This window comes from Drosophila mauritiana, chromosome X (assembly GCF_004382145.1).
Source record: "Drosophila mauritiana strain mau12 chromosome X, ASM438214v1, whole genome shotgun sequence".
Classification (NCBI taxonomy): Eukaryota; Metazoa; Arthropoda; class Insecta; order Diptera; family Drosophilidae; genus Drosophila; species Drosophila mauritiana.
Genome location: NC_046672.1, coordinates 7,980,071 through 7,997,872, shown reverse-complemented (window position 1 = coordinate 7,997,872; position 17,802 = coordinate 7,980,071). Strand labels below are relative to the sequence as shown.

The window sequence follows — 17,802 nt, the reverse complement described above, 5'->3', positions numbered from 1 at the left end:
AGTTGTTATGTAAATGAACTGAGCATTGGCATTACAATTTCGGGAATATTTCGACTTTGGTGGTTGCTGTTAATGGGGCTCATGGTTTTTGCAGGATTCCAAACACATATACATATGTACACATTAGCCTAAGTGAATGTGGCGAAATGTTGTTAGTAATTCTCGGCTTTGGCAATTTCACAACACTGCGCTGCCTCGATTTATGCAAAGTTATCGTTGGCCTATGGTTTCAACTGGTTTGGAATTGTGTGGCTGGGTGTGTTGTGTAGTGGTTCTGTGGTGATTGTACGTTGGACTGGGTGGGTGGTTCTTGTACGGATTGCAGATTACGGATTGCACAGTACGGACTACGGATGCCCGCTTATGCTTACCTGCGGCGGACGGGGTGGCGGATATCGGGGTGGCGTCTTGTTGCGTGCGATGAACGTGTCCGGACAATCGACGGCCATCTCACGGTGTGGACCTGCACAAAATGGCACAGAATGGCACAGAGCAGAGCGGAACTCGGGTCAGTTGGATGGTTGGTGGACGTGGGAGATGGTGGACACTCACCGTTATCTTGGTTCACGGACAGCATGGTCAGCATTTCCTGGTCAATCTCCCTGATGTCGCCCGAGTGCGTGCGATAGTGTTGCTGCTGGAGCGGATGTTGCTGCTGCAGCTGCTGCTGCAGTTGCAGCTGCTGCTGGTGGTTCAGATGGTGCTGGCCGCTTATGTAGTCATCCGGCAGACATGGCTTCAAATCGTCGCCATCCAGCACAACAATGCTCGATCCGGAGCGCCGGCGATTCCTGTCAATCGCAAATCGAACATGAAACGAAAGGAAAAGGTGGATTCCGTCAGTTGAGGTCCGGTTACAAATCAGTTGAACCGGGGCCAAAAAGGGATTCCCGGCGGGATCTCGGTCGGAATAAAATGGATTTGCACTAGCTTAAATGGTTGACTTTAACATTTAGCATTGAAGGCTTGTGTATAAGTATTTTAAATATATTTCTTAAAGCATTTTAAATAAGCTACTTTCTGGTAAAAACATATTAAAGTCGTTTGCTGCTCTTTGGGTGCACTGCGTCGATGCCAATTGGCAGCTTCTGTCGATGGCAGGCATCTTCGGCGCTTTCAATTTTGGTCCAGGTGGCGTACACAGTTTGGCAGCCACTGGCCGGGTGTCGGGTGGGCGGTGACAGCCTCTTTTATTATTTCAAAAAGTTATCCGCACAAAGAGACTTTTTTGTGGAGCTTAGGCGAAGTAGAGGTAATAGGTATAGGCCAACTTGAAAATGGTATGCTCGCCGAAAACTTTGTTATAACTTTGCACTTTTGCGTGGCTCTTTCATTATGCAAGGTGGCTAGGAGCAGTGACTGGTTTGAAGGCAATTTGTGCCTTAATTTGTTCGGCTTTCGGATTATGGGCTTTGCTCGTGGATGGAAAAGGGATGTGGATGTGGATGTGGGCCAAGTCGGCTGGCTAATTGCAAAAAGCTCAAAGTGGATTTAATGCCGGACCAGCCTAGAAGTATGCACTGCCATTCAGCTCCCAATTCCCAACCCAACCCAATCCAACCCAGCCCCCAATCGCTTTATCGCCCTTCTCCAGGCGCTGATGCGACAAAAGCAATTTCAGCCGCAGCCTGGCAACGACATTGGAGTGCAGTCTTAACCCCATCTTCATCACCAGCTCCATCTCCAGTCTCCCCTTCTGGAATCCCTTTGGGTAATGATGAACGTCAGTGGCAGTAGCTCCAATACGTGACCCACCAACAGATTTGCACAGAGCAAAAACAAAACACATCACTTTGGGGATTTTCCATATCAAAGAGGACATATATGTAAATGCACATATGACAAATGACAAATGCATTAGCTTAAGCCAGATTTTGTTATAAATTAATTTGTATTATTAATAGCAAGTTATTTCTAGCTTTTTCCGCCAAAGTTGACTGAATATGTGCTAGAAATTCTAATGGAAAACCAGTTTTTCCTTGTGCAAGCCAAAACTCCACTTCATCTGCAACTTAAGCACTTCCTACTCATTTTACTAGCGGAATTCAGTTCCGTTCCGTTCAGCTTTCCCATCGAGATGGTCTGTGTCACACAATGGCTGTGGAGGGCATTAAAAACCGATTTCTGTAGAATGCAACGACGATGGCCAAGATGGCTCCCTTATGGCCAAGAACAGGAAGATGGGTTGCGATGGCGATGGCGATGGCGATGTCGGTGGCGCTGAGTGGAGAGAATGTGAATCCAACACGAGGCAACGGGCGAGACAATTCAATTTGCGTAACAGCAGAGGACCAGTAATGGCAGGAGAACCGACTGGCGGCGGAGGGGGTGCTCCCATTGGGGAGGCGGCGGCACTGCGAGATTGGAGTCAAGTCAACGGGCAGTGCAAATGAGTCAAACAGACGAGAAGAAAGGACCAATGGACAGGGGTGCGGGGTGCGGGGTGCGGCAGAGAGCGGACCATAAACGAATTAAAATGCCTTTGGCTCTGACATCAAGTACCGACCAAGGCCAGTCGTCTAGTTGCAGCAGCAACATTGCAACAGCAGCAGCAGGAGCAGCAGCAGCAGCAGCAGCAGCAGCAACAGCTGGTTAGCTGGTCAGCTGGTCAGCTGGTCAGGTCAGCCCATTCCTATTTTTATCCGCCTCATCAATCTGTCGACCTCCGAGGAGCTTTTATCTGAAGTTTCCTCCCTTTGGCAGATGTTCGATTAGGAACGCACAAATTGGGGACAGCGGAGTTCTCCTTTTCTAGTCTTAAACTTTACACTTCACTTGGGATAGCCGTTTAATGTTAAGAGTATTATTATAAAATTCCCTAACCATTAACACCATACGATTCAATTCAATTCAATTCAATTCAATTATGTCCTGTATACACACACATCAATGCTGTTGACCAACTAAATTAGTGAGATGGCTAGTACGAGTGGCATATCAATCGGCTTGCTGGCCGTCATATCCCTATTTTGCCAGCAATTAGCAGCGACCATAGCCGGCAGCTATCTGTCATGCATCTGATTGTCACCCCGACATGCTCCATCTAATGACCGCATCGGTGCTTGCATCCGCATCCGCATCCACATCCACACTCGCACTCCCAATTCCAATCCCAATCCCAATCCTCAATCTTCAATCCCATTGCCATTCCAAACGTCCCATTCGTATCTGTATCTGTATCTGTATCGCTATCGGTATTCGTATCTGTGTCATAACAAGCCGAGCACTGCGAGATGCCCACAAATAACCCCCATTGCCCCACTTCAAACACACCCAACCCCCCTCTTGATGGGATCATCAATAACCCGGTGGGGCGATAGAGGGTTAAATGGGGGTGGGTGGGCGTTTGGTGGTCAGTGAATGGCATCGACGCAGCTGTCAAAGTGGGCAATGCAATCCATACATCGATGACAAGCCAATGGCATTTTGCATTACGGCCTTGTCTTTTTGCCAATCGTAAAAATATTCAAAAACATTACTCTGTCAGCAACTAAATCATCAATCAATATTTTATACTACACAGTTTATTAAAATGCTTAAAAATAGTTGCAAATTAAAGTCAAATGTACAGAGAAGTACATAGAATTTATAGAAATGATTATCCATAACTATTTAACATTAATTGAAAAACGCCTGCACCCTTTTTTTTTGCAGTGCACATTGCCGCAGGTTAAGGATGGCAATTAGCCATGCTGGAGGGCGGTCGGAAAAGAGGGCGTGGCAGCGGGACAGCGATGAAAGGAGACAGATAAACGCAAACAACACATGGGGGAAACCATTAAATGTATTTTGCATTTCCAGCTGTCCATCGGTGTGCGTGTGTGTGTGTGCGTATCTGCATCGTATGTGTGTGCCACTGCAAGTGTGTAGTGGTGTGTGTATGAGCAACTGACCAGAAGAGCAACACACATTGTTGTTGCTGCAGCACGACGGCAACATGCGACATGTTAATTGTTTACGGCCAGCAAGCGAGCACGAGACAAAAGTGCGGGGGGTTGGGGGTTAATAAACAATTGCGGACAATGGAATAGCATTCAGTTAGCCGGGGGGAATATTCATATAATGTACAACTTAAAGTAGATCTTAAATTTCGTAGAAAATGTATTGGCCTCGTTTGCTTCAAGTCAGCACAAAGTTTTAAATATCATTCATAACAGAAACCTATTTATGTTTTGTTTAGATTACTCACTTTAAAGTTTGTTATCTAAACCTTAGATGTAATGCTATAACTTCTGCCGCACTTGCGTTCCACACTATATGATATGACAACAGGTGGACGGAGGGATATCCCCTACAGACCGATATAGCCAGCGATTTTGGGAGGGTTCACGCTTGATGGCTTGTGGCAACAAGTGGCTGGAACAGGTGCAGTCCGAACATTGGACATCGGACATCGGACATGGGGGATCGGGAAGCGAGTATCGTGATTCCGGAGCTGGGAATTACCGGAGGGGCGGGACCGGAAGAGGCTCATTTGCAGCGGAAGTGGCAGCCATGAGTCACCCGTTGGCATCGCATTCCAGACCACAATCCCCCATTCACCATTTTCCACTTTACCATTTAACCATTCAACATTTACAATTGCCCCTCAGGTAGAACCTCCTCAATTCGACCAGAATTTGTGGGTGTGACCCTGGCCAGACACCGAACTCAGCTCAATTTGATACAGAACTCAGAACTCGGAACTGAGAATGTAAAACGCTCGGCTCCAAACTGGAAATGAAACTCAAACTGAGAGGAGATCGTAATGGATTGCGGTTGTGTTTGGATGTGGCTCCAGGAAAAGTGTTGGGTAAGCAGAAGCGGCGATGTGAACATGGGCGGAGGGGGGGGGTGTTCCTTACAAGCGGTAAGGTACTATATACAATATATATACATATATATCTGAAGCTGAAGCTGGCATTCCATTTGAATTATTCATTGCCAAGGCAGCCACATGGGATTGAAAGTGGAAATGGAAGTGGCAATAGCACTTGGAGCTGGTTTAATTGCCGAGCAAACCAAAAGCTGGAGTAATGCCATAACCGATAGTTAAAGCACGGAGAAAAATATCACTTGACTAGTGCATTTTGTCTAAAATATATTATATTCATACAAATATTGTTGTATATTGTTGTATATGCACTATGATATGCTTTTTGTAGCAACCAACATTTTAAATTCACAACTTGGTAGCACGTTTTTCTCAGTGCTAACTCAACTCATGGGAAATTTTGCAATCGAAATCGCAATCACATCATCGATACCGCTCAATTGCACACTCGATTCGCCACTCCAATTTGCTCCCCCCCTTCCTCTCCTGCGCAACAAAAGTTTTCCTGGAAGTGCCAGTGTAAAAATTCATAAGCAAATATAGTGGTCAGGTTGGGAAATTTCTTAAGAATTAATTAAAACCCAAACACAAAGGCAGTCAAGGTGAAAAGCTCTTTTCGCCCCACAAAAAACGGGGGGTGGCTGTGACTCTGAATGCAATATATTTATAGGTATACAGACATATATATACATATAGATATATATACCCTTTTAGATACTCAAGCGAAAAGCTAAAATTTCGTTTTCAATTTGGCGAGAGGTGTGGCTAATGTGGGCGTTCAATTAAAGTTCAGTCGAACTCATTTTGCCATTTGGCAAATTGAAATGAAACTTAATTGATTGTGGGCTGCAGCACTTGTGCATTGAAATCCCTACTATCCTTCGTCCCCAATGCCCCCTGGGGCATGCCCCCCCTCTCCATCCATCCCTCTCGCCAAGAAGCCATGGAAATTCCAAGTGGCGAAAGAGGTGAGAGCGTCCTGATTGCGTGCACTTGAGGGGGGGTATGTGGGGTATGGGTGGTGTGCGTCCTGATTGCACACAGGTAACTCGGTGGGAGGGGGGTGTGGGTATGGTTCTGTGGTGCAAGTTGGTGGGGCTTATGCATTTGGTGGGTGGGCTTCATATTCAGGCTGGATTTTAGCTTGACGTCATGCGGCATTGTTTTCCTTGCTCACAAAGCTTCAGCTTAAGTCGAATATAATTTTCAAACATTTATTTTCCATTTATTTTCCAACACTAAAATAATTGGTATAACGGGCATTATGAAACCTGCACACTCCATAAGGTTATAATCCATAAAACTGCAGATTACTTAAGAGATTTCAGCTTAATTTCGAGTTTGCATTCTTCGCCATGGAATATTTAAGTCGAATTAACATTTCCTTTCTATTTTACTCAATTTAATTTGTTATTATCCATAGTTATAGCCATCGCCATGTTCATTTCCAATTTCCAGCTCATCTCTCCCGTCTTCGCTTGCAATTTACCTGGTAAATTATTGCTCAAATTATTGTTCTACCAACTTTGCGCATTTGCGTTGTGGTTTCTGGTCAACGTTCTGTTCTGTTCCATTCTATTCCTGCGCCCATTCCAATCCGAAAACCACCTTCGGCATGCCAAGACTTTCCACGTCCTCTCCCTGGAGAGTTTTCCCGGGAAATGCTGGTAAATGCGAGCCAAGTGGGGGGGTATAATCTGAGTGGGATGGGGGATTGGGGTTGGTCTTGTGGGCTGCCTCAACTTCTGAATCCCTTCACCAGTTTATCCGCAGACGAGGTGAGAAACTATTTGCCGCGGAGATTCGTCCAGAAAATTGCTTTTAGCCGCACAAACGAAAGCGAATTATGTAATTATGGCATTATAATATCCGAACTATCGGAATGCGGTCTTTAAGCGGGGTGAATTATGTATGACTGCACTTCAGGTTGCGGCGGCGGCGTAGATCACGAAATATTTCAGTTGCGCCCCTCGTGTTTTGCATACAAAATGTATCTATAAGATACAGCTCAACAGGTCGTGCATATAGATAAATATGTCCATAGATAATACTCGCCCACTCTAGCCATTAGATCATTTGGGTTATGATATGGTTGGATATGGATATATTCTAAAATATACCAATGTGTATTTTTACTTTACGATTTGAACAGTTTTTTATGAAACTAAGATCTGGAATTGGGAATTGTTAGGAAAGCGTTTTAATCAAGTTTTCCGTGAATGTGTCTATTGTATTGTTCCCAGCTGTGAACAATGGGCAGTTATAATGGAAGTGTTGATTGTCAAGAACAACAAAAACGACGGATGTCAGTTTAAATACCTGAATGTGTGTGCGAGGAAAGGGTTTTTTTTTCGTTTTGGAGGAGATGCGAGGTCCGAGGGGCTTTCCCCATTCCCATCTTCGCACACTGGGGAAAACAAAGAAAAACACTCACCATTGCTTTAGGATGCGCATATCTGTAATCCGTTCGATCTCTGTCTCCCTTTCTCTCTTTTTCTGCGTCTTTCCCTCTCTGTGTCCGACTTTCTATTACAACTTTTTTTTTTGGTTTCTAAATATTGCTTTTTTTTGTTGGTTTATCCTTTCGGTTTACACATTTCTGCTGCCTTCACACGCACGAAACACAAAACAAAATTTGTTTTTAATTAAAGGGAAAATCTTCAAACATCAATTGGTGGTGCGCTTGCGCCATGGCAACAAAAAAACATGGATTCACAGCAGATATTGGTCAAAGAAAACACTAAATGTATATGTGTTGAAAATTAAATAAATCTTTTGACATTAAATTTGCAACTCAAAAGAACGATTTCTTCGATTGATTTTTAAAATTTAAGCCGATATCTACTGCATTCCACTCACTAGTCGACTATGTCTGCTTCTATCGTTTCGTTTAACACTTTCGAAAGGTGTCTGCAACTTGCAACAACAACACTACAACTGACCAAGTTGCATGTTGCATGTCCAAAACTCACACACGCATGCACAAATAGTTATTGCCACTTTTCTTTCACTTTGCAGGCAGGAAAAAAGGTAAAAAAAAGGTATGCTACGCAAACGGTCTGGCAACATTGGCTAACCGTTTGTTTTGTTGCTGCCGCTGCTGCTGCTTCTTCTTCTGAACGCTTTAATTGCAATTTAATGAGTTAGAACCACTGTACGTTGCTTTTTTGTTGTTGTTGCTGTTGCAAATCGATCGTGCAGCTTAGCTAACGGCAAATTGCAGTTGCACGTTCTCGTATCGCATCGTATTTAAAACATTGTCGCCGCGCTCTGCGTATTTGTTGTCGTGTGTGCTATCGTTGTTTTTGTTGCACTCTCGCTGTGGCACACACGCGTTTTTACCTCGCGTTACGAACATAGAATGAAAAAACCTGAAAGCCGAGCTGAAAATAAAGCAGAAAATAGCTGGCAGCGCTGCTTTCAAACCAAATCGAGAGAGCGAGAGAGCGCCGCAGAGAGCGTACCTGTTTTTTCATTTTCAAGCAGCGCAAGTGCAGCGTGCTCAATTGCCCCAGGATATGTATATGTGTACATGTGTGTGTGTGTGCTCAACTGTTTTCGCGAGTGTGTGTGTGTGCTTGGCTGAGAGGGGAGCAAACAATAGCAAAATATTCAAGTGTGCAAACAGGCGAAGGAGGCACACAGGAATAGAAATAGCACAACTGAAGAGCCGCAAATTAGGGCAATTGCGAATATGGATACCCTACTTGCAGATATTATGGATCACATCGAACATTTATGTATTAGGATCTTTTTTTGTGGGATTTCTTATATCTTATTAACAGCTCTTTTTATAGGTTTTCATTATCAAAAACTGTTCTTAAAATATTTATTTTATATATATGGTTCATATTTAAGCAAAATCGCAAGATAACATCTGAAACATTTTAAAGTGTGAATAAATGCGAATACTGAAACGGAAAACCCACGAATTCCATTCTGCAAACCGAATGTTCATGGAATAAAGGGATTGTTGGGAGAAGATCATTTAGTCGGCACTCCCTCGCAAAGTTCGTTAAGCACTTTTGCTTCCTCTTCTCGTTCCTTGTAAGTGAACCCTCGTGAAGAAGAGGAAGAGCTGCTATAGAGCAGGTACAAAAATAACTCGTACTCTTACTCTTCGGCACACACACCACACACACATGCATAGTTACCGTCCATTGTGCCACATAAAATAACAAATGTTTTACAGGTGTGTGTGGGTACGTGACTCAACGCAGAGGCATGTATGTCGATTCTCTCAGTTTCTCAGAAGATTCAAGAGCCTTGCCCCAAGATTCAGATGGAAATCGAAGCTGGGGCCTCAGGTGAGAATTTATCACTCCCAAAAATTAATCAGTGAGCGAACGGGAGCGGGAGAGAGAGCACAATTCAGAGAGAGAGAAAGTAGGAAACAAATTTCGGGGGAGTATACAGGTAGAAAACTATCCATTATTTACAAAAATAATGAAACCATCAACCCTCTATCTGATTATTTTCCCGCTTTTTTAATGAAACTTAGTACATGTTCTTTACATATATCACATCCTTAATGTTAAATTCTTTTAACTTAGATAACTTTATGGCTTATTTATGTGTGTGCTGTCAATGAATTGCTTTGAACTAGTGCAGCATGGCTAACAAATTTGCTGTCAATCTTTTGCAGACTTGGTCGATTGCTGACCACATTGATTGCCACAGACACGACCAGCTTAATTTCCTTTTGCCGTTAAGCGATAATTATTTAATTTCCGTTTGAGAGGCACTTGCCACTTGCTACTGGGTCAGCAATTAAAAGTGACTGGGTCAACTAAGACTACACCGGAAAAAAGTAATCGCAATCGATATGCAATAATCAGATCAGGTGTATTCAAACATAGAATAAACTTCCCTACACATTTTTAGGTGTTTTTAAACATTAGGATATAATCTGTTGCCACCTGTTAGAGCTCAAGTAATTTTTAATTATTATTTCAAAATTCTTTTAAACATCCTATACTTTTCAAAACACACTTTCGAGTGAGGAGTATGATGGCCCATCTTTTGGATATTACCTTAGTCCCCCCTTTTTGGGCTCAAGTTTCGTTTGTTTTCGTTGCTCTTTCGCTGCCTGGCGATCCCACGAAAAGGCGCAGGCTAATGACGGACGAAGAGCGGGAGGAGGGGCAGGAGGCTGAAGAGCGTGGAATGGGCGGAGAGGGAAGGGAAGGGCCAACAGGTAAACAGGTAAGATATGGAAGAGATTCACAAACACACTAACACTAGCTCACACACACGCACACACCTAGGAACACTCGGCGAACAAAAGCAAAACAAAAACAAGAGGCAAACAAAACGTTGATTGCTTGGCTTACCTGCGAAAGAGAGGGAGAGCAAGAGAGAGAGAGTGAGAGAGAGAGCGCGAGAGAAAAAAGGGTGGGGAAGAAGAGAAGCTCCAAAGATACTAATACAAAGATACAGCGCCAAGCATCCTCCAAAGCTACAAAGATACAATCGACACACTTGAGCTGAAGTATGGGTGTGTGTGTGTGCCTGGGCATCCACATTTATATGTGCATGTATGTATATATACAGGTATGTATATCCAACCCAGATGCTCAGAGTTATTATAACGGATTTATCTCAAGTTACAAGCTTGTGTGTTTGTGCGCCACACATGGCAACACAAATATGATTTTATTTTTTATAGTATATTCTCGAACTTTTTCATGCGCTTTGCCTTTTAGTTTTGTTGCCATACAAATAACTCGCAACTCCTTTGGGCTATCGCTTCTTGTTCTTCTTTGGCTACAGTGTTGCCTCGGTAAGTGAACTTCAAGCTCAAGGACATCATATCTATTGTTGTTGAATCCCACGTTCTTCAGTACGTTAAATTTAGTGGGTAATTTCCGGGTGTTTAGAATTATAAACTTCCCAAGCTACTTGGAAGTTTGCCATCAAACAACAAAACAACCACTGAATACGGTACTAACTATTCCAGGCCTAAAAAATTACAATTAGAAAAACTCGACTGTATTTCTAGGGCATTTTTGTTCAGGTTCCTGCTGCATGAAGGCCATTATTTTTGTTGTTGCCAAGGCTGCCTCATAACGACAGGAAATTAATGATTTAATTACATTTTTGGCTAGCCAGCTGAGCAAAGGACGGTGACCAAAGACAGAGACAGAGACAGAAACAGAGATTAGTTAATGGCGGCACCTTTAATTGATTTTCTTTCCCTGGCTCCCATGGGAAAGTGACCAGCTTGATACATAGTAGTAGCTGCCCATCCCCCTCACCCAACCAATTTCCAAAGTCAAGTCCTACCTCAACGAAGCCAACGATGAAAAGGCACAGAACAGTACAGCAAACTCGAACGAAAAGAACAACATGCGGACAGCAGTAGAAAAAATGCTGCGCATGCGCGTGCCGAGAATTTTTTAAAAACCAGACCCGATTCCGCGATCCCAAGTCTGAAGGCCTGAGCTCTGAGTTCTGAGGTCCCCAAGTCCAAACGTGTAGCCGCAGATCCATAAACATGGCTCGCATGCCAAAGAGGAATCGGACAGAATTCTCCAGTTGTCTGGACTGGGTGACTCTACCAGTTTGAGCAGCACTGCTCTTTAATTATAAGGGGAATTCCTTAATTTATTTACCCACATAACGCTATGCCAAAGTTAAGTTTGTTTTAATTAGGCTCTTATTCGAAGCTTAATATTTGAAAAGTTAATGAATCTGCCACGCAAACGGTAACTCAAGCAATCAAGGTCTAAAAACTGAAAGCGAATCTAAATCAATTTCGGAAAAATGCCACCTCAACTTGACTTTCCCATCTGACCGAACAAAAAAGTCGAGAAAGAGAAATGTCATCGCACATTGATTGTTGTCAGCCGATGTCCATGTCGATGTCGAGATGAGTGGATATAGCCGGGGGGTACGGATCACATTTGATGGGGGATCCGGGCAAGGGGAGTGCGTATGTACATATGTATGTACGTACATCAGAGTGACAGTTTGGCAGGCAGCACAAATGCACAGCACACAACTACAACTCGTAGATAATGCACATCAAGTGCAATGCGTCGTCGTATCAAGTGTCGTCAACAGGGGCGTCGACAAAAGGGGTCCTACGTATAAACTATGGTACTCCAGGTCTTAAGAATGAATATAATTTAACAAACTAACTCACTTAATGTGATTTCATGCTGAAAAACCGGACTTAATTTCAATTGGTAACACACATTTTTGTATTACACACCAAATCCATAAACATTACTCAGAAATATCCAATCTATTTTGCGTACTTCCGATAAATGGCAGCATAAGCACCCCTTTCAAGCACGCCACTGCCCATCATCATCATCATCAACATCATCATCATGGTCATCAGCAACGTTTGTGGGCTGTCACTGTCTGCAACTGATTAGTCAGCAGGTTTTCAATTGTGGACGTTGGAAGAGGACACCGAGGCCATAGAACGAGTCAGCTGGCATCAGCAGGAGGGTCATCGTGGAGTGACCACAAACTGACCCGCAAAACGGTAAAACAGTAAAACGGCAAAACGACCAAACGGCGACCCCATCGGCCTAATTGCTATATGCCATATCAATGGCCACCAAACTGTGCAATCGCCATCAAACTGCGGATGCTTTTAGCAGTCGGGAGCGGAAAAATCGATTAAAAATGTATAAATATTCATCGCCGGGCGAGGAAAATAACTCGTTAATTAATAATGAGCATAAAATGAAAGCGCACGTGCTTAAATGGGGCGTTGTGGAAGTTGTATTATGGGCCAGGGGGGTAGGGTGTGTAAAAAAGGATGCTGGGTTGACTTACGCGGATGCGTACAGCGCAGGCCATAAATATACATATTCCAAATTAGGAACCCAAGGAGAGAAAAGTTCCTTCCTATATACTTTGTTCAAAACTTGCACACGCTTCTCAAATAAGATCTCAAATAAAACAGGCAGAATAATTGTATTATTATCATGGAGGTGCTAATCACTTTTCCGCTGCTGTCTGCGAATAGTTTGTCGCTGAAGGCGAAATCACAACAGGTTCGTTTGGCAAGGACGAACGAGAGGGAGGGGCTGAAACGAGAGGGACGGAGTGCGAGCACTGGGAAAAATGTGTGAAAAATGTCAGCGATGGCCAAAGGCGGAGCTCGAACAAGGATGCGAATGCGGATGCGAATGGGAATAAGGATGCAGGGCGGAGCTGCTGCGATCCAGCCAGGTGGAAAACCCAGCGAGCAGAGCGAGTAAATAAATAAGCAGTCATAAAAACTCAGCTCGTGCAGTGTGTCAGTGCATTTGGGTGTGCATTTGTGTGTGCGTGTGTGTGTGGGCCACATGTTGGGTATTTCCGCAGCGCGAAAAATTCCATTCAAGCCGGAGGGCCATCGCTGTGGACCAGTAGCTACCATAGTTGGTGAAAAAAAAAGGAAGGGATGCGAAGGGAAGGGAGGGGAGCGCCGAGGAGCAGTAATAAATGCTTCATAAAATGCAAACACAGACACACAAACACGCTCGCAGTGTTGGTCAAATAAATCAGCTGACAAACAAACGAAAAACAAGACAGTTTGACAAGCACTGCTACCGCAAAGCGCCTGCAGGTTAGGCTACACATTATTCGACTTCCCGCGAGATCATTTAGCCAGGACACAGTCGCTGCTCCTTATTGTCATTAATACACTAACTTATACTAATAACAAACTTATAAATATAATAAATGGATAAATTTAGGAACTCACCCTCTGGGATCCTGCCGCAAACTCTGATCGCCCAGTAAAAGTTCAGTTCTTCCAATTGATATGCTACTTGTGGGACTGTTCTGTTGCTGCTGCTGCTGAAGTTGCAACTGCTGCTGTTGCTGCAACTCGTAGGCGGCACTCAGCAACTGATGCTGCTGCTGCTGCTGTTGCTGTGATCTGTTGCTGCTGCCGGCGATCGCTGCTGCTGATGCACTCGTGCTGTATGAATGCACATCACTGGCTTGATGGACTATGACGTCTTCTAGTAACTGTGGAGTGGTAAAAAGCAGTTAAATTAGATGATGAAAATCATGTGTGTAGATTATTCACAAATCGAAAGGAATACAACTCAATCGCTGGCTCAAAACAAGTCAACCATTTCAGATAATAAATCCAATTATAAGCCCAATTAAATAAATTCTTGAACAACTTCGAAATCAATTCGTAATTCACTTGCATACACTCAAGGAAATTCAACAGAAGCTGAAACCAAATGAATTCCTCAATTTAAAATGTAATGAAAATCAATCAATTGCTGTCAAACAGGAAACTCAATATTCCACAAAAAACCAAAGAATAAAAACAAAACACACACAAATCGATGGTCAATCATGCGACACCTGTAATTCAAATATATCACCTCTCTTCTCGGTGGATACAGATTGTTCGATATCAGTAGATCACAATTCTTCATCAGAGATGCCGTTGTCTGTGCCGCTGCCATTGAATTATTGCTATTATTGTTGTTGCTTAAAAGTAAATGTTGCTGCTGTTGCTGCTGCTGCTGCTGCTGTGTTGCATTATTGTTGCTCGAGTGGAGCTGCAATTCGGCAAAGGCCTGCTGCAGTTGCCCACTGGATATGGCCGTGGAGTACTCCGTTTTGGGCGTGGTGGTGCCATGCACATGCCGCTCCACCACCACCACCGCCGATGATGATGACGACGAGGGTGGCGCTGCATCCACATCCACATGCTGCGAATGAAGCTGCTGTGCCATCAGCGGCGATGTGGACGTCTGGGCATCCACGAAACTGGGATTGACAGGACCTCCGAGCTGCAGTGCCGCCGGTGCTGTGGCTCGATTCAGCTGGCTCGTCGTTGGTGGGTGGTTGTGGTGGTGCACCTGCTGCTGCTGCTGCTGTTGCTGCTGCTGCTGCCTCTGTTGGTAAATCGCCGCCGTGGTGGCCAATGATGCAGCTGCCGCTGGCAATGCGGTCGTCGCCGGCAATGTTGTCGTCGGCAACTGGGCATGCTTGTTGTTGTAGCTTATATAGGTTATGCCACAATAGTTGGCCCCATCCACATCGTCATCGTCGTCCAGATCCTCGTTGTCCACCTCCTCGGCCAGATGCTGCAAGCTGCTGGCCAGCAGGGATTTGGCCTGCAGCGGCTTCCCCGCCGCCGCCGCTGCCGCAAGCTGCTGCTGCAACTGTTGCAACTGCTGCTGCTGCGCCTGACTGGTCTGGTAGATGTGCCCCGTGGCACTGCTGGTCGACTGGCTGCTGGTGGTGCTGGTCGTGCCGAGGCTGCTGGTGCTATTGCCAATGCAGTTGGCCGTCTGTTTCAGGGCCGCCGACGTGGTGCTATTCGCATTGCGATCCGCTGCAGTGGCCGCTGCCACAGCGGCACTGACCAGCGCCGATGCACCGTGCTCGATCTGGGCCACCACCGTGGTGGTGTGGGAGGATGCCGTCGGCACGGTGGTGGTGGCCGTCGCCAGCGATGGTGCGCTGATCGGACCGCCGGCGGTGGCCGTCGTCATGGTGGAACTGCTGCAGGTGATCTGGTTGCTCGTGAAGGACGTCACATAGATCGGCGTCGATTCGTTCAGGAAGCTGAGGTCCTGGCGCTGACTGGTCGCCGTGCCGCTCTTCGTTTGCTGCAGCTGTTCCAATCGTTTCAAAAGTGTGGGAAAAGATTCAGAAGGTGAAGGTGTAAGCACAGGAATCACACTATTTCCCCTTCTCAAGAGTTAAACAAAAGTTAAAATATATCAAATGGTTATTCTACATTAAAGATCACCATAAAACAATGAGCAAAACGCCCGCCCACTTGAAATAAATTCATTTTTCAACGTGATATGGATATTTACTCGTTGAACACTGTCAAACATTTGAGTACACGTGTTGCACTGCATGCGACTATTATGATAACCATTTTATTGAGTGCACCAGCACACATTGTCAAGCCATCATCTAAATTTCTGTTTGCACTTTTCATTGTCGCAGCACAAACACCGAACACCGAACTCCAAAAAATAAGTAAGAGCTGAAAACTGTCATCGTTTAACACCGCTGGCTGACAGGCTTCGTTTCGCATATATGTACGTGTGTATGTGCGAGTTATAGTATGCAAATCAATCAAATTCCATTAAAATAAAGCTAACCAAGTAACGCCCCTCCACTGCCACGCCCACGCTGAAGTCGTGGTTCTGTGTATTGATGCTGTTCCCCTAATGAAATATGAATTATTAATGCGACGAGCACATAATGGATGTGGCTGGGCGGCATGTGTGTGGGTGTGTCTGCGTCTGGGTTAGGTTTGTATTTCATTCCTTTCTTGTGGGTTTTTTTTTTTTTTTTTTTTATTTTTTTTTATTATACGACCCACCAAAAAACCCACTGGAACTGCACCCCACAATCTACAGCGCATTCAGTGCCTGTCAATTAGGACGCATTTAGGTCTCGGCACATATACTCCGCATACTATATCCTAGCCAATCCAATTGGCCTTAACCTTCTTCGGCAGGTTAGGTCGCGCCCTTGCTCGTAAGCCAATGGCTATGGCTAAGTGTCAGCATATAAAAAAAAAAAAAAGTGAAAATAAATGAACAAGTTGAATTATGGGGCTCTTTTGATGCAATTACCTGAGGATGAGACGGCTAAGTTGATGGGGGGTTAGGAGAATGAAAATATATATGTACATATATACATATATACAAAAAAAAAAAAAAAAAACGAACGACCGAGTAGGGGGATCTCCGTGCTTGACGCCTGCGGCACATTCTCACTTCACTCCCTATGGCTTATATGTATATCTATATAATTCTTTTTTCTTTTTTTTTTTTTCAAGCCACCCATACGCCGTGAGCGTATTTTTTGTTCGCATTTTATCGGATTATTGACAGCCAAGTCGGTTTGTCAGTCTACCGCATCGGCTTGTGGAATCTCTCGATGGCGGAGTGAAGTGTCGTTGTCGTGGCTTCGGTCGCAGCTTCAGCTAGCTCCCAGTTCGCACACATAAACCATTTGCCATCCGGCCCGCCATCCCACAAAAATCCACCTACGCACTTCAACACTTAACGGATAAATCGATGCATGTACAAGTATACACGGCGGGAAAATAGTAGTCACAATTTAAGTTCAAAAGTATGCTAGACTAGCACCTATTTCCCACTGTGTATGTAGTATATTCTTTCGAATGACTATTATAATTGTTAGAGCTATTATTACTTTCGCTCAGTGTACTCATATGCATATTCACGTTTGTTTGTGTATGCAAAATCATTTGTTCGGTTGGCCTGGCAACAAACGATTGACTCACTGCCCCGCAGCGCCACTCTAGCGCATCCTAGACAAAAAAGTACCCACTGCCACTGCCACCCACTCCAGTTGGAGTAACCCAATCCAATCCCAGCCCAGCCCAGCGCAATCCAGATCCCCAGATTCGTAGCAAAACCTAACCAAACCAAAACGAACCGAACCGCACCTGACCCCCATTCCATGCGACGTCCGGAAAGCTGAAAGCAATTGTTGGAGCGTTCAACTGTGATGACGATGATGACAAAAGCACTTGATGCGCTTAAAATTGCTGGAAGCACGAGGGGATCGGCATCGGGGGTTCCAGCGAATTCCATGGGATATCGGCGGTATACCGGGTAACACCGGGTTATTCGGGTTTGGCGCAGCTCTCGATGCGGTTAATGCGTGGAATACCATCCATTCCATCGCAATGAGAGCCACTCGAACTCCGCGATTTTCCATTTGCCCATTCAAATCGAGTGACCAAATTATTGGGCACAACAATGCACTCAATTCAATCACTTTGGAACCCTTGACAAGAGAATTCCGCCCTTGTTTTTTTTTTTTTTTTTTTTTGTAATAAATAATACTGAAAATACCGAGGTGTGTTCATTATTGTAAGCATATAATGAATCAAATGCAAAAATGAATGTCATTTGTAATTCGGCGATTCATTCCAATAAGAAAAGAAAACTCATATATTGCACTAAGTCTAACTAAAATAGTTGCAGTGATTTAAATGCAGTGAATATATAAAT

The 17,802-nt window shown here is 44.4% G+C and overlaps 1 protein-coding gene across 11 annotated transcripts in view; it reads right to left on the bottom strand.

The window, feature by feature from the left end:
* Positions 1-17,802, bottom strand: part of LOC117148561 (MAGUK p55 subfamily member 7) — a 55,723-nt gene that overhangs the window by 15,918 nt on the left and 22,003 nt on the right. For 5 of the 11 annotated variants that reach the window (XM_033316008.1, XM_033316009.1, XM_033316010.1 and 2 more), the window contains 3 exons: positions 13,524-13,792; positions 553-791; positions 372-463 (listed from right to left, as the gene is read on the bottom strand). In XM_033316008.1, the coding sequence (XP_033171899.1) occupies positions 372-463; positions 553-791; positions 13,524-13,792 (600 nt within the window). Of the gene's footprint in view, positions 1-371; positions 464-552; positions 792-7,247; positions 7,420-7,971; positions 8,164-13,523; positions 13,793-14,163; positions 15,409-17,802 lie in introns of those variants that run through there. The other 6 variants (XM_033316004.1, XM_033316007.1, XM_033316005.1 and 3 more) reach the window with 3 other exon arrangements.